The sequence below is a fragment of the Halichoeres trimaculatus genome, unplaced genomic scaffold, assembly GCF_033239565.1.
Source record: "Halichoeres trimaculatus isolate MK-OKI-2021-1 unplaced genomic scaffold, fHalTri1.1 fHalTri1_scaffold_16, whole genome shotgun sequence".
Taxonomy (NCBI): Eukaryota; Metazoa; Chordata; class Actinopteri; order Labriformes; family Labridae; genus Halichoeres; species Halichoeres trimaculatus.
The window spans coordinates 9,868,909-9,888,276 of NW_027437194.1; the positions used below are offsets into that span (position 1 = coordinate 9,868,909).

At 40.0% G+C, this 19,368-nt stretch overlaps 2 protein-coding genes across 17 annotated transcripts; one reads left to right on the plus strand and one right to left on the minus strand.

The window, feature by feature from the left end:
* The first annotated feature begins 477 nt into the window (after nucleotides 1–477).
* On the plus strand, nucleotides 478–18,276 carry crybb1 (crystallin, beta B1). 16 transcript variants are annotated; one of them, XM_074690053.1, is made up of 10 exons: nucleotides 478–697; nucleotides 4,613–4,756; nucleotides 5,075–5,213; nucleotides 6,755–6,846; nucleotides 12,269–12,645; nucleotides 12,818–12,961; nucleotides 14,829–14,947; nucleotides 15,073–15,226; nucleotides 15,307–15,449; nucleotides 17,443–18,275. In XM_074690053.1, exons 6-10 carry the CDS (start codon nucleotides 12,839–12,841, stop codon nucleotides 17,618–17,620), a joined length of 717 nt encoding a protein of 238 aa, XP_074546154.1. In that variant the 5' UTR covers nucleotides 478–697; nucleotides 4,613–4,756; nucleotides 5,075–5,213; nucleotides 6,755–6,846; nucleotides 12,269–12,645; nucleotides 12,818–12,838; the 3' UTR covers nucleotides 17,621–18,275. The 16 variants fall into 16 exon arrangements, with proteins under 16 accessions (XP_074546154.1, XP_074546157.1, XP_074546159.1 ...); XM_074690056.1 differs by having other exon boundaries at nucleotides 5,075–5,110; XM_074690058.1 differs by having other exon boundaries at nucleotides 4,613–4,661.
* On the minus strand, nucleotides 2,759–5,880 carry cryba4 (crystallin, beta A4). The gene is made up of 6 exons (XM_074690064.1): nucleotides 5,708–5,880; nucleotides 5,081–5,124; nucleotides 4,593–4,711; nucleotides 3,333–3,474; nucleotides 3,061–3,203; nucleotides 2,759–2,930 (listed from the first exon to the last, which is right to left on the minus strand). The coding sequence occupies exons 2-6, from the start codon at nucleotides 5,117–5,119 to the stop codon at nucleotides 2,783–2,785; spliced, it is 591 nt and encodes a 196-aa protein (XP_074546165.1). The 5' UTR covers nucleotides 5,120–5,124; nucleotides 5,708–5,880; the 3' UTR covers nucleotides 2,759–2,782.
* Nucleotides 18,277–19,368: the final 1,092 nt, after the last annotated feature.

Below are 19,368 nucleotides of genomic sequence, written 5' to 3' on the forward strand. Positions count from 1 at the left end.
GAGCCCGTGCTCGGCTAGTTATCAAGAGCTAACAGGGCCTTCACGTGCTCATCAAATGCTCGGAGTTTGCATATAAGGGAGATATTTGTCTGTCTTAAATGTACTCACGTACTTTAAATATAGTTTTCAAACCAAAAGAGGCAATGTGTAAGGAGGATTGTTTGTATTCCATCGCTCGGTATTAAATCTGGCAACTCTACATGGGCAACAACCAGCTGGTATACATTCAAATCGTTTTGTAGCAGCCAAAAACTTCTGCAGTGTATTATTCTGACCAGTAGTACAAAATCTGGGAGTATAGTCTTCCAAGTTGCCAAATTCATATGATTTGCTTTGATTACATCAGTTATAATTTGGAGTAATGCGAGCTTTTACGTTCGCTTTCAGCTCGAGTAGTCATTTGTCCTATTATTTTGCCAGCACGTGAACGTATATAGCTCAGTATGCCTCCCTCCCTTTCCGTCTGTGTGCCAGGGGATTCCGCTGTTTTCTTACGTTAAAATGCCTCTACTCCAGCTCAAAGGTGGCATGTGTTAGGTAGAATCATTGGAGATTTTTTTCTTCATGAATTTCGAAACACAACTGCACTGCTTGCTCCGTAGACCAACTTCCTCCCACTGCGGCGGAGAGAAGTTCGCAAAACCTGGAGAGGGTCTCTGCTGGCTGGAGCTGGACCTGGACCGCAATGGAGGAGAGGGTTTGTGCCAAGGTTTTCTCACCAAGAAAACAATTCTGTCCATTATTTGAACGCGTGTTTAAACCCTTCCCAGCTGCATGCACACATAATTATAACCACGGGCTTTAGAATAGGGATTCCCCTTTAACAGATGTGGTCTGTTTTAGCTGTTTGTGATTTACGACTTCAACTGGGAATATCATACACCATGTATTCAAAAAATTCCCACGGGTATGCAGAAAAGAGAGGATGCATTTAGATCTATTTTGAATCGTGTGAGTTCTGTCCAGCTTGCATCTGTTAAATCACCTCTGTCAGTCAGTGTCTGTCATAAATACACTGTTTACCCACTGAATGTGCATTGTCACGAAGCAGCAGACACAGCACACACTGAATTTACAGCGCAGTAAACCCTCTTTCTGTGTGCTGCACCAGTGTGTTAGTGTGTTTCAGTGGACTCACAGTGCCGTTTCCTGGCTGGTGGAGGTAATGCTCCTCATTCACTGCAGTGTGAAAGCCTTTCGCAGGCTATAACAGGGCTAAAAACCTTAAGGCTATTTCAAGCTTTGATTGATTAGTCACTGTAAGCAAGACCAATACTGTAAGAGGCAGTCACATCTTTTGGGTATTAACAAGAATAGGGCTTAAACTCAGTGTTATTCCACCTCGAAAGACACAACAAGTGCATTAGTGTCCATATTTTGTTATTGATCCACCAACTACTTTAGCTTTAGCATTAATTAATCAAGGCTAGAAAACTTAAAGTCAGCCAATTAACCATTATTAATGCTCCGGGGATCATTCAGAAGCAACCCCCTTAGACAATTCACTCTGTTGAAAATGTTATAAATGTATTTGAAATGAATGGTCAGATGGTAAGAAAATCTTAATTGTAGACCCATATTCTACATTTTCTATACCTTTATTAGAGTTTAATGATTGGAATACTGTAAATGATTCTTTGGCCCTTGTTCTGAATTTAATCTTATTATTGAGTTTTGTTGTGTCATATTGTTTTGTACCCTATCAAAGCACATCAAAGTACTTCATATCATGGTTTATCTTATGGCATGTAACATACGTATCATAAATTATCTCTCTCATTTGATCATGATCAAACTGCACCCTACCAGATCATAATATATTTTATTACTTCTTACTTTACAGTTTCTTATCTCATTTGGTTGTTTCTTGTAAAGTTTTGCGGCTTTTCTCCATATAATGTACCATACCATATTGTGTCGTATCATATCCTATCTTATTGTACCATATTATATCGTGTTTAATCATATATCCTTAATGATATATTTTATCATATGTATTGTCTCATGTTGTAGTTTATTATACGTAGCATTTCATCTTGCGCAGCATTTTATAACTTTTATTAATGTGTTTTCTTTCTTGATTAATTTTATCATTCCCTATTCTTGTTTTATTTTATAACATATATCTTTTCTGCATCCTACAGTTATATACCTATAGATTCATATAATATTTTAATCATGTTTTTTCATACTGAATCCTTTGTTTCTTATCTTATTTTTTTGTATTCTATTTTTTTTTCTAATCAGTCATATTCCCTCGTGTGGTGTATGATATCCAAGTTATCCTACAGCACTGTATCGTTTGGTATCTTACAAAACCAAACTGCAGGTATGAATCCTGAATCCTTTGAACTGAAACATTTTTAGGGTATATTTCCTTTTTTAAAAAAATCCAAAGTAATAACTAAATGTATTTCAGAGCATATTTTACAGAAAGCCTCACATATGATGTGTAGGTGGTCAACTCGTCTGTCTTTACTGACTACAACATGGATTTCTTAACAATATTTATTCATTTGAATATGTATTTTATTAGATATTGACACCAGGCAGCTTATAAAGTACAGTCATGTGTACTTTGTAGAAGAAACTTTTATTGAGAAAAACATCGTAGGTGTGTACTGTGTATCTTTCAGTAAAGTAGATACATTAGTGAAGTCAGTAAGGTTTAAAAGAAAGACAGTTTATTCAGCACTGGGGAGCAGCAGGAGGTCAGAGGTGAAAGGTCACGTGGGAAAAAGAAGGGGGGGGGGGGGGGGGGGGGGGTCTGGAGGGGAAGTTGTTACTGCTGAATACGGCGGATGGACTGGATCTGAGGGGTCTGGCAATGAGATCCAAACTCCTTGAAGTGTTTAAACTCCCCACAGTGACGATCACACTCCATGATATACTGGAATCCACGATAACCGGGGAACTGGTAGCACACAAAGCTGTGGGGAAACCACAGGGACAGGACGGGGAAGTAGTCATTAGATGTCAAAAAGGATTGTGAAACTCTCACCAGGTTTATTTCTGGGCTGCTGAAAAAAATTAGTAAAAGTAGCAAACGTGGAAACTCACGCTCCAGACTGGATCTTCAGAGAGCCCACTTCGTTGTTGCACCAGCCCATGGCCTGGAGGGAAGGATAATCGTCGCTGAGCTCGCCCTTTCGGCCCAGGAAGTTCTCACGCTCAAAGATAGTCATACGACACTCTCTGTGGTTCTGCAGGGAGGGGGAAGAGGGACGTAAACAAAAACACACACAAAGTATGTTTGAAGAGTGTGTGGAGACATTAAAAAAACACACAGCAAAAAGTCATAAAGAAACAAAGCTGAAAGGTGTGTCACTCACAGCACAGGCAATAGGTCTGAAAGAGGTCAGTCTTTCGATGTGATAGGAGTTGCTGCCTCCGAAAGCATCAGACTGGGGGTACTCTCCTCTCTCCAGGACGAACTGCTGCCCCAGGAAGGAGGAGTGCTCGTAACCCACCCAGCTGTGGAGAGACAAGAACAGAATTAAATATCTTCTCTTTATAACCTATGACACCTGATCAACACAAAATCCAATTTCTTGTCTGGAACGGCATTTCCAGCCTTTGATTTTGGCTGCAACAGCATTTGTACGGAGGTCCTTAGTGGCAAAAAAAATTGATGGCTCTATTTTTTTATTCTGATTGAAACAATTTTATTTGTGTCTCTGTGAGTTCAGAACTATGAAAATTAGGGTTCACTGGAGCAATATTGGCCAAGAAATTTAGACGTGCCCTTCATGTACAGAAACTGAAGTCCTGGATGCAGTGGTTGCTGGTACGACTCCTGACCTCAAACATTTGTCGAATGTTTCCCTACTTTGTACTGAGTACGACAAAAAAAGTTCAAGAGAAATAAGTTAAAAATGAAGACAGAGATGAGCTTGCAAGGTCTTATAATCCTAGTCTATTTTTATTTCCTCAGTCAAACCAGAAGAGAAGTAAAGTTATTGGCGTTTGTTTTAGTCTTATTGAATTCTTCTTTGGATCCTCAGTTTTAAAATGATCAAGTAGAAAAAGTTATTTTAAATATAAAGTCTTCAGGAATAATCTTGTGAAGTGTTTCTTTACTATTTTGTGGGGAAAAATAGTTGTGAGTACAAGAAACCTTTACTAATTTTTCAAAATCAAAATGTTTGGTGAAAAATTAAAGCAGTTGATTTTTTTATAAAGATTCTTGCAACAAAGTCCTAGTTTTAAGCAAATTTTTTTTTATATTTCTGGCTCTCAAGTTTTCTGACAGCTGACTTAAAATCCTTCTTCTAAAAAGTTTTATAACATGTTAAAAAGTTATCTTTCGTCACTGTCAGAACTTTGTTTTTGCTTTGAATGTTTTTATTTTGAGTTACGTAACCTGACTGAATCGAAAACAACTCAGAGCAGTCACTGTACCAAGTAACAAAAGATTGCACTAACTATAACTTTCTTTTTGCCTTGACACAGGTGATAAATCACTCAAAATCAGACTTCAAAAACTACATAATTTAAGTTGTTTTTCTCCTCTTGTGCCTCTCAGGCCTTCCGTAATTTCCAGCTGATGTAAAACTTAGTTCCTGTGTGTCTGTGTCTCTCTGTGTACTCACGCTCCGCTCTCCACTTTCAGGGAGCGCACAGTCTCGAAGCCAAACTCCATCACGTTGGTGCACTCGGAGGTAAATTCATGGCGGCGGCCCTGGAAGCCCTCCTCATCGAAGATAATGATCTGAGGTTGAAGTGAAGATGTGAAGAAGAATCAGCAATGAGTCAGGTCAGAAGTTAAGTGAAGACACTTAGATGCATAAGCAGTGCTTGTTGAATGAGTCAGACTGGTAGAAAGGATCATGATGTTCTCTGAGAATGAATTATGGGCATAAAAATTAAGTAAATGTGTTTCTTAAAGAGTCCTAATGAGGATTAGATTTCTCCGATCCCTTCCAGGGCTGAAAGGAAGCTCTGCTGATAAACTATGTTCCTTTTTAGTTGTATTAAAATGCCACTCCAAGCAGCTGGTCACATCTCAGGGGTAATAAACTTTTAGCTTTAAAGGTCTTCCAGAGAGGTGATGTATCTGTGTTTCTGTCTGCAGACTCACCTTCCAGTGGCCGGAGAACTTGGTGCAATGGTGAGTCATCTTGTCTGGAAGGAAATAAAGACACAAAACGGGTGAATGAAGACCTTCAGAGCAGAGATGACAGAGAGGAGACGAGGACTCCGTGGTGTGAGGGGTGAGCTGAATAACAGCTCAGGTCTGATGCAGGAGAAATTTAAGCTTTAAAAACTCTCAGAGGAGAGGATGGTATTCACTTAAAATCCACAGAGAAAGCAGATTTGTGAAGCTTTTGTCATGACCTGATCTTTGTGTTTTATGACTCAAATAATCAGTTAACTGGTTTATGCAGCAGCAACAGTCCAGTGGGTTTAAGCTCCATGAAGGACCCTGAGACTAGAAAGATTTCCGGTCAGAAAGCTCAGAGTCTATTTTTAATCTCCGAAGACGGAAAAAAAATGCCAGAGGCGTCATTTAGACTTCTTCCTCCCACCCTTTCTATCTGTTTATCTCATTCCTGCCCCTTTTCTCCATCTGCCTCCTCTGCTTATCTCCTCTGGGGTTGGTGTCGGCCTTTGGGCTCCTTGTTGGGGGGTTATTTATGTGTGTGTGTGTACCTGGCTCTAATCGCTGCCCTGCCTTAGCTGTGCTGGGTGAGGGACAGGGACTCACCTTGCTTTGATGCCCTTCGGTCGTCCTGCCGTGAGAGTGAGAGGCGCCACGCGCCCCCACCCTTTTAAAGCCTCCCCTGGCAGGGGGCCATGCTGAAAGCCCCGGCTCAGCACCGAGGGAGGGGCCTTTTTCTCTTTGTCCCCCTCCACAAAAGCTGCGTTAATCTGTGCAGGGGCAGAAGTGCAGACGCCACATTATCACCCAGAGCAGTGGACAGACACAGGGGAGTATAAGAGAGAGGAGATACAGGAGACGTTTGGGAGGAAGAGCAGAGAGAAGGACATGAGAGGAGGAAAAGTGAACTCAAAGCTGTCACAAATAATCACTGTGGTTTTATATTAAACTTGAAAAATGAGCAATTCTCTTTCCTCGAATCAATACAAACATTTTTAAAAAGCTTCTAATGTGAGACTAATTTCATTTCAGGCACACCAAACAAAACTTAAACTCATTTTGTACTTTAAAAATGACTCTAAAACACTTTAATAGCTCAACTTTTATGAAGATTTTATGAAATCTGACCCATAAATGGACAAATTGACCATTAAATAGATATTTTTAGCTCTGTTTTTTGTCAAAATTGTGAAGTAACACAAAAAATAAGAGACAATACAATAACAAGATGTGCTCTGTGTCCCTTGTTTTTGGCCTGGATCTCGGGACACCAAGAGGCGTCAGGTTTGTTTACCTTGAGCTGGAGGGAGTAGGTGCTGCATCACAGGCAGGTATGATGGTGCCAACCCATGTAGACTTGAAAACCAGCGATAGGGTCTTTGACTGGATCCTGATCCTTTTTAATCAGCAGGAGAGAAGCTGCATCGGGAACCAGGTGTTAGCAACAAGAAGACGACTAGTTAACATGTCTTACTTTTACATATTTGGTGAATATTATATTTTGGTTATTTCTAAATGTTATTTCTCAGTGTCCATGTCCAGGAAAGGATTGATTTACAGCGTGTAGACTGAAAGGAAACACCAAAGTTTATCAGTAAGAACAGAGATCTGTGTTTTCTCTGCTGAAAAGGATTTCTGTGATTTATTTTGTAGTGATGTTGGACACTGGAGCTGGACTGACAAAAGGCAGAGAAAAATGACAGAAGAGCAAAAGAACGCTACATGGGAGAGAGACGATACTACAGGTTAGAAGTGATAAACACATTTGTGACCTACACAGATGCAATCAGAGGAAGATCCAGAAGCCTGAGCTGAAATGAGGTTGTCTTCACACCTAAAAATCTGAGATAACTAGTTACAGGAACTTCTCCTCAAGGAACTAATGGCAGTGCAACCTGAAGATCATACAAATCAGACCAGTAACTTCACTACACCTCCACACCAGTAGGGGGCAGTAAGACAACAACAGGAAGACAGATTCTAAAAGCATGAAGACGGCAGAGATAGAGCTGTGTTTGAGCTTCAGAAGAGGACTCAGCAGCTGTTGTAAACTGGATATCCACTGACACATTCAGCTGAAGGTCTCCAGTTTACAGGGTCACTCTTTAAACTGGAACACCGGGAGCTGACAGAGACACATTCTCACTATCAGGCTCAAAGAAGACCACTGTTTTGGAGTTATTAAACCAAGTTCACCACAACTGAGGGTCATCTTGTAGTAGACATAAAAACAAGGCTGCTCCACCAATCAGAAACACTCAGCTTGGAGGCCCCACCCCCAAACTTCTGTATCTGATTGGAAAAGTTTAAGTTCCTTATTTCATAAAAATATGTTTAACCAGAGAGACATTATTATCTGCTGCTGCTGGCCAGCACCTGTGTGTGTGTATGTGTCCGTGTGTGTGTGTATGTGTCCGTGTGTGTGAGTGAGAGTACTTACATAACCATCCACTCGTAAACAACAGAGCAGAGGCACTAAACGGGCATCACGACTTTCCAAACAACAGCTTTATTTCCTGTGAGCCAAGAGGAATTCATGCTCTGAGCCTGTTTCAGCCAGTTTTATTGGATCATTTATCAAGTAAAAAAGAAGTGATACTAATGCTGGTAAAAGATATCTACAAAGGTGTTGCATAGTAAGGGCTGTGTCACTGTTACACACCTTTAAACACAGAGATCAGGAGAAGAACTTAAACTTCACATCATTGATGCCGCCAGGATGAAAGCCTGAAAGTTAGGGTTTGGGTCAATGCTGGGTTAAGGCTGGGTTATGCTTCCTGCACAAATGTGACTCACAAGAGAACGCGTGTGGCTTTTATACTTGTACTCTGCATTGCGTCTGTCTCCATACTGCAGGTGACCATGTTTGCAAACCCACGTCTACCACAGTATTTAACCAGAGGAGAAGAAGTTGTTGACACTGATTACAACATTTTTTTTAATTCTTCTCTCTGCTGAATGTGGTCACAATATCACACCAGGAGTCGTTCATCACACAGTTATTAGGGTGATCTCTGTGTGATCAATCAGAAAGTTTTAAGGCGCACCACACGACAGTTTCCCGCTTGAAAAGGATTGCTCCAGGGATGAAACTGCAAAAATGAACCCTCTCCCTAACTTACCTCTGACCTATTCATCGGCAGATTGTCAGGGTGAAAGTATCCTAAACTTATATTAACTCAGATACTTAGTTTACTTGATAATGGGGACAGTGACAAATCAGGGTTGGTATGATTTCAAATCAAAAACCTGCTTTGAACTTGTTCAAACAACATGTTAGGTGTTTGTTTAAATATGTAGTTTGAATTTCTATTGGTGTCATAGTGTGTTAATACATTTCTACCATTTTAACCAATTAAAAAAATCAGACCCTTTGAGTTGTCAAATGGTGTAACCACAACAGCATGACAGCTATAAAATAATTCCCCTTCCTAGAAGTTATGAACTGATGAAATAAGTTATTTATTATGAAATATAATCTCACAGTATATTTAGAACTTTTCATTTCTCAACTTGACAATATGGGTTTTGTTGTACTGAAAAAGTCAGTATACCATAGACATCAATGTTTTCTCTCTTTTTTTGAGTCAGTTGGTTTAAAACCATTCTAAATTTTATTTTACAGTGTAGTAGACGGATACATTTGTAGTTATAGTCAATGCAATAACAGGTTGTTATGAGAAACATTGGTTAGGCTGGTTACTCACATTGGTTATCTATCTATCTATCTATCTATCTATCTATCTATCTATCTATCTATCTAGATAGATAGATAGATAGATAGATAGATAGATAGATAGATAGATAGATAGATAGATAGATAGATAGATAGATAGATAGATAGATAGATAGATAGATAGATAGATAGATAGATAGATAGAAAAGTTATCAGGATTTTTATGTTTTGGTGACCAAAATGCTTGATCCCTTTATCCTATCCTGTTCAGGGTTACTGGTGGCTGGAGCCTATCCCAGCTGTCATTGGGCGAGAGGTGGGGTACACCCTGTACTGATCACCAGTCAATCACAGGGCTGACACACAGGGTCAGACAACCTTTCACACACACACACACACACACACACACACACACACACACACACACACACACACACACACACACACACACACACACACACACACACACACTCACGCTCACGCTCACAGCCACTGCCAAAATAAAGTGACCAGTTAACCTATTGAGCATATTTTTGGACAGTGGGAGGAAGCTAGAGTACCTGGTGAGAACCCACACATGTCACAGGAGAACATGCAAACTCCACTCAGAAAGGCTGGGCAAACTGGGATTAGGCCAAAATAATTCCCCCATAAATGTTTTTGCACCATTTAGTGTTCTCAAAATGAAAGAAAAATCCAGATGTAGCACTTCTAAAGTTACAGCAGAAGTGTCTTACATGCTGGAGTTCAATTTTAGATCTCAAAGAGATAAGATTTGTACTTTTTCGATGAAACCTATTTTTTATTATGGGAAAGATTTTAGGTTTTTGGTTTTTCAAGATGTTTTTTAGTCAGCTCTAACGCTAACACCTGAGAAACAGAATTAAAGGCATTTGAAATCTCCTCACAGCTTTGATTTTGACAGTAAACTATTACTGCAGATTTTAAATGAGCAGCCTCCTTTAGAGGGGTGATAAAGGATGTTGTTGTTGGTGATAATTCTGGGATTACAGCCAGATTATAAATCTGGATTATGTCACCTCCATCCAGATTATTTCCACCATGGAGGCAGGATTAAATAGTGTTTGATATCTGCAGATTAGGTGTTGACTAATCCTGCAGTGTAATCTGTGAAGCTCTCCTTTGAGCGATTCAAACCTCTGAGGGTTTTTTGGCAAAGTGTGTCTGAGCAGTCCTAAACAAACCCCTGATGGACAGCAAAAAAAAAATCTGGTTTATAAAACCGCTATCTTTGGAATAAACACCTCACATTTTTAGAGGAAACACTCACACACAGCCAGTCAAATGAGGAAATAAAACATTTATTATGACTACTTTCAGTGGGAGATTAATCTAAATGTAGCATTGAGCAAACTGGATGTATGATTTGTGCCGCAGTAGAAGTCACATGCTGTGGTAAAGTCTTGCAAAGCTGAGGCTCTTTGACACTTTATTCTCATGTTATACATGAGTTTTGTTGTTGAGCAATACATCAATCCTGTAGCTCTATCAGCCAATCATTACTACACAGACTTTGACTATGGCAAGGTGCAGGATGTCAGTACTGATGTGGGAGGTATTTTGGCTTCAGTTTTGTATTACAGGAGGAGGTGGAGAACAGCTTGCAATGATGCTCATCAGCCTCCATTATGGATTTCAATTAATTTCAATCACGTTTGAACCAGAGACAAAATGTTAAAGGTCAAAGAAAACCACAAAGAAAAAATACCCAGAGTCTTAGAGGGCAAGGACAATTTTAGCACGTTTGCTGATGGCTGGTGTTTTAGCATTTAGGTAAAAATCCCCTCTGAGGCAGCTTATGTTTCAACAAGTGTCTCCTGCAGCCTGCTTTGGACTGATAGAGCCCCCAATGCTACTCTTAGGTATGAACTCTATGAGAAAGGCAGTCAAAACACAACTTTTCTGATGTTAAAAAACAAATGTGAGCTCTTTTCTTTGAGTTATTCACAGCATGTGGCATCTTGTTGGCTGGGTTTTAACCACAGGAGCTTTACCCTTGAACAACATGCATTTCAATCGTCTGAACTAGGGTCCAAATTTAGTTCTGGGGGATAAACTAACCTCTTAATAATGCCCAACCTTACCCCCTAATGAAGTACCTCCTAATTACTGGTCTTCTGTGTGCCTGATAGTGTGCATGTGTGTCTGTTAGCTCCCGGTGTTCCATTTGTAAGAGTGACCCTGTAAACTGGAGACCTTCAGCTGAACGTGTCAGTGGATATCCAGTTTACAACAGCTGTTCAAACACAGAAGAAGTGCTTGGAAATGTATCCATGTTTAGTTTGATATATGTATATAATAATAATAATAATAATAATAATAATAATAATCTCCTCATCAGATCAGTATTTAATGATGATCTAAAACTGTTCGGGGAGGATGAATCCCGCTCAAAATTCTCAATCAACAGGCTTCTTTTAAAACTCAAACACAGCTCCATCTCTGTCTCCAGGAAGTCAGTCTACTGTTTCTCTGCTTGAAGCTTTTTGAAAATGGCTTCAAGGTGATTTGGATGGCTTTTTCTCTTGTCTGACGCAGACAGAAAACGCAGACAAAAAATGAGCCACAGGAGCCATGTAATTCTGGGCAATGTTTTAACAGGAACTGAAGTTAAGTTTCTGGATCTTCTGGTCCAAACACAACCTTAGCTCACTCAACCAGTCACCATTTTCTGCAAATACAAAAAACCCAAACAAGAATACTTTTTTTGGAAGTGAAGAGAAAAGTTGTGTGCAATAAAACAAAAACTAACTGATCAGTTTAAAAGGTCTTTATAAGGTTAATTTTGTTCATTAGGAGTATAAAAAGTGGACAGTGACATCACTCTTGTGATCCTGGAGAATTCAAATAAGCCACGCCCCTAATCATGCAAATATATTCATAACTCAAGCCTTTATATAATCTCGAAGGATGTGTTACAAAACATTTCAACTCCTGCACAATTCAAAAAATTAGCTCCAGAGACTGAACTGTCTCGGCAGACAGGATGTTAACTTAAGATAACGAACATTTTAGAACAAGACCTCTGCAGGCAGCCTCTAGTGGAAACTTGAGGAACTGCAGTTTCTTGCTTTGGCTTTATTTGCTGGGAGTCAGTGTTTGGTCCCACCTGTTTCCTTGTTTTTAAGCTTTTATGATTCTAAAACAGTCTCTGGAGAGAAAACACATATGTTAAATGTTCACTGTTCAACATTTGATGGACAGAAATAAAGCATACTTCTATAAAATGTGGGACTTTTCACTTTCTCTTAGCTTAGTTTAGGTCAACAGTGGTTGAACTGAGTTAAAACAACCTTTTTTTAATGATTGTTTTAAATGTTTCCCCTTCTCCAATCTGATAACTGATGAAAGGGTTGAGTTTTCAGGTTGTTTATGTACATGAGTCTGTCTGCTCTCTGCATCATTTCCTTGTTTTTTTCCCTTCAAACCTGTTGTAAAGTTGGTTTCAGTGTGCGCTCTTTGTTTTTCAGATAACAGGTTGTATTTTTGTGAAGGTGATGGTGAAAGGATTACCTCTTTGTGCCCCTGGACCTTTGCATTCCTCTTCTCTACATGCACCTAAAGCCTAGAGCCCTGCAGGCCGCCACAGCCAGGAAAATGCCTCAGTCAGTGATTTCCTTTGACAGCAAAACGCTTACAGGCAAAGCAGTGGGGCCGGCGGCGTTTCCAGGCTATGCGATGACCCGCTAGCACTGGCGCGGGCCAACTGTGATGACGAGAGGCTTTCTATTGTGCGCTGAGCCTCCACGTTTGGCCTTTGCCAGAGTATAAAAGCTTGGGTAGAGCGTTAAACGGGCCAGCACGAGCCAGCCTCCCTCACACGGCACAGCAAGCTATACTTACGCAGGTAAGGACACACAGACGCAGACACACACACCTGAGCATCCAGAGGACACACATCAGAGCCAGTACCCAGGAAAACACCCCCAAAGAAGCACAAATAAGCCTCCTGTGATCCCCCAAAACCACTCCCTCTCACCTCCTCCTCCTCCTCCTCCCCTCTACATCTGCTCCCTTAGACTCTCCTGAACCCCCTCATCATGTCTCAGACTGCCAAGTCCGCCTCCAGCCAGGGCACCGATGCCAAGGACAAGGGAGCCCCTGCCCCAGCTGCCTCCAGCAAGGCCACCAAGACCGGAGAGCCCAGCCTGGGAACCTTCAGAGTGAGTCACCACAAGAGCTGCTATCCTGAACTGTCTCTGCTTTGACTTAAAGGGGCAGTTCACCCAAATGATCCAAAACGTAAATATCCAACATAGCCATGTAAATGTAATGTTACCTGTTCATGTTTAGAGATATTTAAAGATGTTTTAGATATTTAAAGATACTTAAAGATATTTACAGATGAGATATCAGATAATCTTTGATAAAAACATCCTTTTAATGTGAGATTAAAGACCCTCTAATGATAATTTGTGCACAAGTTAGCGCTTGATTTTGTTTCATTAGTTTAATTTCCGTTTAGTGACTTAACTGGGTGACTTTAACAGGCTCTGAAATGTAATGTAAGAAGTTTTAAGACCTTTTTATGAAGTAAATGAGCAGTAGAAACACCAGTTATGTAATAATACTCTGTTAAAACAGGCTAAGAGCATCTAAAGTGCACATAGAAGCCATTTAAAGAGTTTTTATGACCAATATATCGTCCTAAATTTCATTATTTTATTATCATGTTATTAAGATGCAGGAACCGTTTCCTAATGCTATCTAGCTTAGTTTTAGCTCTTTAATATCAAACAGTTTACATGTAAACACACCTGAATTTTGTTTTATCAATACAAGGAATATAGAAATGAAATACAAATGAAAAAAAAAACATAGAAACATGTAAATATATGAAGTAAAATAAGATTAAAAATAAAAATGTGAAAGCTGTATAAAAAGTCAGAGACCACTCCAAATGTTTTGCTGAAGCAGGGTTTCTACACACGTTGGCATGTTTTTTTTCTAATGTGTGCTGAGTTTGACACAGACTTATCATTTTTTTATTTATACTGTTTTGATTTTGCAGGGATACCAAAGTAATTCCACTAAATATTGACCAAATATTATATGTTTTGTTGTTTAAAAACAAATACTGAGGAGGAACACTGCATCTTCGTCTTATCCTGACCAGCTATTTCTGCAAATAAAACATTGAAAAAAGAATATATTTTATATGAAAATTTGAAATCAGAGATCAGTGCTGTGTAAATTAAAACAAAAAAGCTCTTTTTAAACTCAAACACAAAACTTTAAGAAGTAGAACTAGAAAAATAAAGATTTTTGGAGTGGTCTCTGAATTTTTCCAGAGATTTGTTTGTCCACTTGTGCTTAGTTTTGGAGATTTTGTTCAGGAATGTGTGAGAAGAAGTGTTGCATATGTTTAAAGAGGGGGTATTGTGGTATTTTTCTGTTGTCCCTGTAATATCTTTACATGATTTACAGCTCAGTAAAATCACTTTTTTTTCTCACTGGTGTTTTAGAAAACCTATTTTTTAGCCTCTGTCTGAATCACTTCACTTAGCTGCTGTCTTTTCAAGGAAAACCCCTTCCCTCTGATTGGCCCGCTCATTGGAGGCTTGTCAAGGGCAGATTGGAGACCTGCCCCTCTAACATGACATGAAAACCCTGTTTTGATCAATTTACAGACAGATTGCGATATCATATTAACATGTAAATGTTTGGAGATCTGCACACATTTGGTCCAAACATCCTGAATTTTTACTCTTTATTCATTTTTAAGATAAGGGATAGCACAATACCCCCTCATTAAAGGAGTATGTAATGTGCAAAGATAATAACTTATGTATGCTTCAATAACAGGACCTGAGTAATTCAGCCTTTTCTCCACCCTGTAATGTTTTTTTAATTTTCTCTGAGCGTCGTATTTCCTCACCTTCTCTTTTATGTCTCAGAGCTAGTTTTGTATTCCCGGCTGGGATTAACTGGATTGTACCAGAATTCTGCCTCCAGAAACCAATAAAACACTCACAGTTTTGATTCAGACTCTAAAACTCTGATGTAACCTGCAGTGTCTCCTCCGTGCAGATCCTGCTGTTCGACCAGGAGAACTTCCAGGGCAGGATGATCGAGCTCCAGAGTGAGTGTATGAACGTGAGTGAACGTGGCATGGATAAAGTGCGTAGTATCATCGTGGAGTCTGGCCCGTAAGTGGACACACACACTCTGACAGACTCTGTATGTCCTCTGAGGTAGTTCTTTTCTCTAATCCGACTTTCTCATCATCTTCCCCCCTGTGCCCCCCCTGCCCGCGGCGGCCCCCTTTCTTCAGCTTTGTTGCCTTTGAGCAGACTAACCTCCGTGGGGAGATGTTCATCCTGGAGAAGGGAGAGTATCCTCGCTGGGATACCTGGAGCAACTCCTACCGCAGCGACTGCCTCATGTCTCTCAGGCCCATCCGCATGGTGCGTCCAACTACGCAGCAGGTATATTCACAGACAACACGCACATGACGTAACATGAATTCTTAATGCTTTACGTCTTGTATTTCATTTTTTCTCTGCAGGACAGCCTGGAGCACAAGATCTGCCTGTATGAGCTCTCTGACTTCAAGGGCAACAAGATGGAGATCCAGGAGGATGATGTGCCCACCCTCTGGGCGCATGGCTTCTGTGACAGAGTGGGCAGCGTGAGGGTGCCTGGTGGAGCGTGAGTACCACAGATTAACAGACTGAAACGATGATTTCAAGCTTTTTTATGAAGAGATATAAACAGTTTATTTGCCACAAAGAATGCGAGTGACGTCGCAGTGATGTAAATATTTTTTAGACACACAGCCACAGGCCCTCAGAGCAACAATGAAGTTATTAATATTAAATTAAACAGCATGTCATCACAAGGCCTCACACTGAATGCTTCGTGTCATATTTGTACCCTAACATTTAATTTTAGACGAGACATTTCACTCATATTTTTATTACTTCAAAGTCTTGCCATAATACAAATCCATTTATCTGACCTTATATTCGATGGATTTATTTCCATGTCTAGAATCTCACTATCATCACCTCTAAAATGACCCAGAACCTGCCATATGGCTGCTTCAAGCCAGTAACACACATGACAGATTTTAGGACACAGAGAATCTCCTTGCTGACCTCTATGACATTATCAGTGGTAACAAAAAGTCATGTTGAGACTTTCTGAACAACCACTAAAGCTAAAAACCTTCTAAAGAACTTCCAGATCCTCACCTATGATCAGTTAACCTGAGCTAAGATCTTCCTGTTGAGTTCTAGAAATCTTTTTCACTGACTACAAGAATCTAGGTCCAGAAATCAAGAATCTTTTAAATGAACTATGTCAATGTAATGAATCTAGAAATCTCAAAGATCTAGTCATGGTCACTGAGTCTGATTCTTACACTGCAAACAGAAACCTAGAAACCTTTTCAGTGATCCCTGAAGATTTTTTTGAATGACCGCTAAATCCTAATTAAAGAAACACAGGACATTGAAAATGACCCCAGAACCTCATCTGGAAATGTATCAGTGATCACCTACACCTCCCCGAGAATATCTTGAGCCCTTTCATGGCCCTATATGATCAGAGAACCTCCTGTGCCTTAAAAGAAACCCAGAACCTTTAGAACATTACAAACTAGAAAAGCACTCAGAGAGCATAGACCTCCACCAAGCACATTGTGATTGTCATGCAACACTTTAGTCCTGCTTTAATGTTATACTCCCTTTCAGCAGACTGTCTGCTACAATTTGGTGTTAGTTGCAGGTTTGTACGATAATTTGTTTCCTGACAGTGTTGAAAATGATGACCCAGTACATATTTCATATTCTGGATCTTACAATCCAGAATATTGCCAGGATCTGGATTGTACTTTTACATCTGTCAGAAACTATGGTGACCTTGCCTTGTATTTTTTGGCAAAACAATCCAACCATTTTTTGTGGAGTTATATACAAATATGATGAAAATGGCCCTATCTCACAATGATCCTTTAAAAAAAATCCTGGGTCCAAGCGGTGATCCAGATCACCTCCAGAATGTAATCACTTCTTCCTTATTCCATTTTGAACATTTCCTGAAAATTTCATCAAGATCCATTCGTTACTTTTTGAGTTACGTTGTTCACAGACAGACAGACAAACTCTCCCAAAAACACAACCTTCTTGGCAGAGGTAATGACCATTGTTCTTCTAGATCTTTCTTTATGAACAAACTTAAAACCTCCTTAGAGGCCCTGAGAACCTTATTTATGACCACTAAATATCCTGGACTTTTACAACCTTTTTGGGTAACCTTTAAACTTACACAAAGAAACCCAGAGCCCCCGAAGAACCTCCTGCTAATGATCAAAAACCCTCCAGGACTTGTTAAACCTTTCACTGACCACTCAAACGGTCCACTGAATCTGATCCCCAACTTCTAAAGAATTATCTTCTTGCTTGAATCTTTTCAAGAACACCTATGACCAATAAACCTGACTTCTAGAACCATCTCAGTGAGCACCTGAATCTTGTAAAAAAAACTCAGGACCTCTGAAAACAGCTATAGTCTCCAGTATTTTCAGGAATAATAAACCATGAATTAAGAGATAATTAAAATCAGTACCTGTCCAGATAGCAGCTGTGACAGTGGTTTTGAGATTCTGCTCTAACCTGGTCTCTTCTCCTTGTGGTCTCAGGTTCGTGGGCTACCAGTACCCCGGATACAGAGGTTACCAGTACCTGTTTGAGTGCGGTGATTACAGACACTACAACGACTTCTCTGCCCTCCAGCCCCAGATCCAGTCTATTCGTCGTATCAGGGACATGCAGTTCCACCAGAGAGGATGCTTCAACCTCACCCCCACCAGCAAGTGAGCGCCACCTGCTGGCCGTCTGGTGCTGTAGCATTCCTTCAGCCCTGTCACCTTTTTATCTTTACAAGCGGCCACTTCTTTCTCCAAAACTTTCCTAAATCTCTACCATCAATGCTCCACTCAGAAGGAAAGACACGTTGGAGCAAAAACTCGGGACAACATTAACTGACTTTTTATGGTGCTAAAAAATAAACGTGTTGTGAAAAACCTGAACTCCACCAGGCTGGATTACCTTTCTTTTTTCTATCAGTCTGGACAAAAACACTCTCATGCTCATAAAGAAAACTCAAAGAGGATCTTTTTGATTTTAGGGTTCATCTGAAAGTCTTTAATCTTTACATATAAGAGCCATAAAGTGACCCTGTGTTTGAAATACACAACACAGTGGAGTGTATTTTTCATGCCATTCTTTTTGTAGTAGTTATTTCAAATAGAATCAGAAGGTGGTGTAGTTATTCTTGGAATACTGTAGCTCTGTGACCCATCAATGGTCAGTCTTTATCATACCTTACGTTATCATGTTGTTTGATTTGTAGCCAGCAGTTTTTTTTGGTAATCTTTAGCCTGAATGAGTGATTTATTAAGAGATACAGACCACCAAGGAGAGAGCACCTGAGTTATAATAGGAAGGCTTTTGTCAGGAGTTGAATCAGGCTGCGTGCTGCATTCAGTGACCCTGGAAAGTTCCACCACCTGAGCATGAAAGCAGTAAAATAAAGAATCAGAACATGAACATAAGACTTGCAGACTAAAGAGGGGTTATTCTTCTTTCTCATATTGTAAACACGAGTATAAAGTATCACTGCTGGATGTTCAGACCAAACTTGTCCAGGTTTTCGAACATCTACATATTCATTTGGTATAGAAATCCCTGAATAGTTCTGAAATTGATCAAAACACTTTTTCTAAAGTATAACATGAAATCTTCAGGAGACTTGCTGATATGATGAGGTCATCACAGAAAGACCTTCTGACTGGTTGATAATAAATTTAAGGGGTGGGCCCCAAACACCAAAGTTTACCTTACGCTCTGCCCTCAACAGGCCTCCAGAGAGCTGGCCAATCAGAGGGAAGGAGCAGGTAGCCTTAAAGAGACAGCAGCTGAAACAGATTGTGTCAGACAGGTTGAAATTAGGTTTTTCTTAAACACCAGAGAGAAAATGGAGGAGGTGAGGGGTATAAATCGTGTTGACATATTACGGTGCCACCAGGAATACGGAATAAAGACCATAAAAGAGCACAATACCCCTCTTTAAAGTGCCTTTCCAAACTCTGTCATAATTCACTACCTCTCTTATAGAGCCAGAAATGGTCATCTTATTAGTTATCAGTGATCAAAACCAGCTCTATAATCTCCTTCTTAATCATTTGGATTATAAAGATCTTCTAAAGAACACTTGAGGCCCTCAAATTTGCAGACTCAATAAAAGACCTTTGATTACCAGCACCCTTTGCACAGAGCCCTCTAAACAACCAAGTAGATCCATAATGAGGATACCTGCACCAGAGGAGTCACTGAACCTCATTAATTCACTCTCTGTTTAAACTGTAAAGATTTAGGCCTTGCTGCAATCCTTCAATGGCACTGCTCCCCCCTGGACGACCAGTTCATCATCTTTAAGGATCCAGGAGACCTTCCAAAGGAGCATAAGGAGATCTTAAGTGGCCATGTAAACACAAAGGTCTCAAAGACCAAAAAAGTGCTGAGCAACCTCTAAAGCATCAAAAATGCAGCTTTAGCTTTCAAAG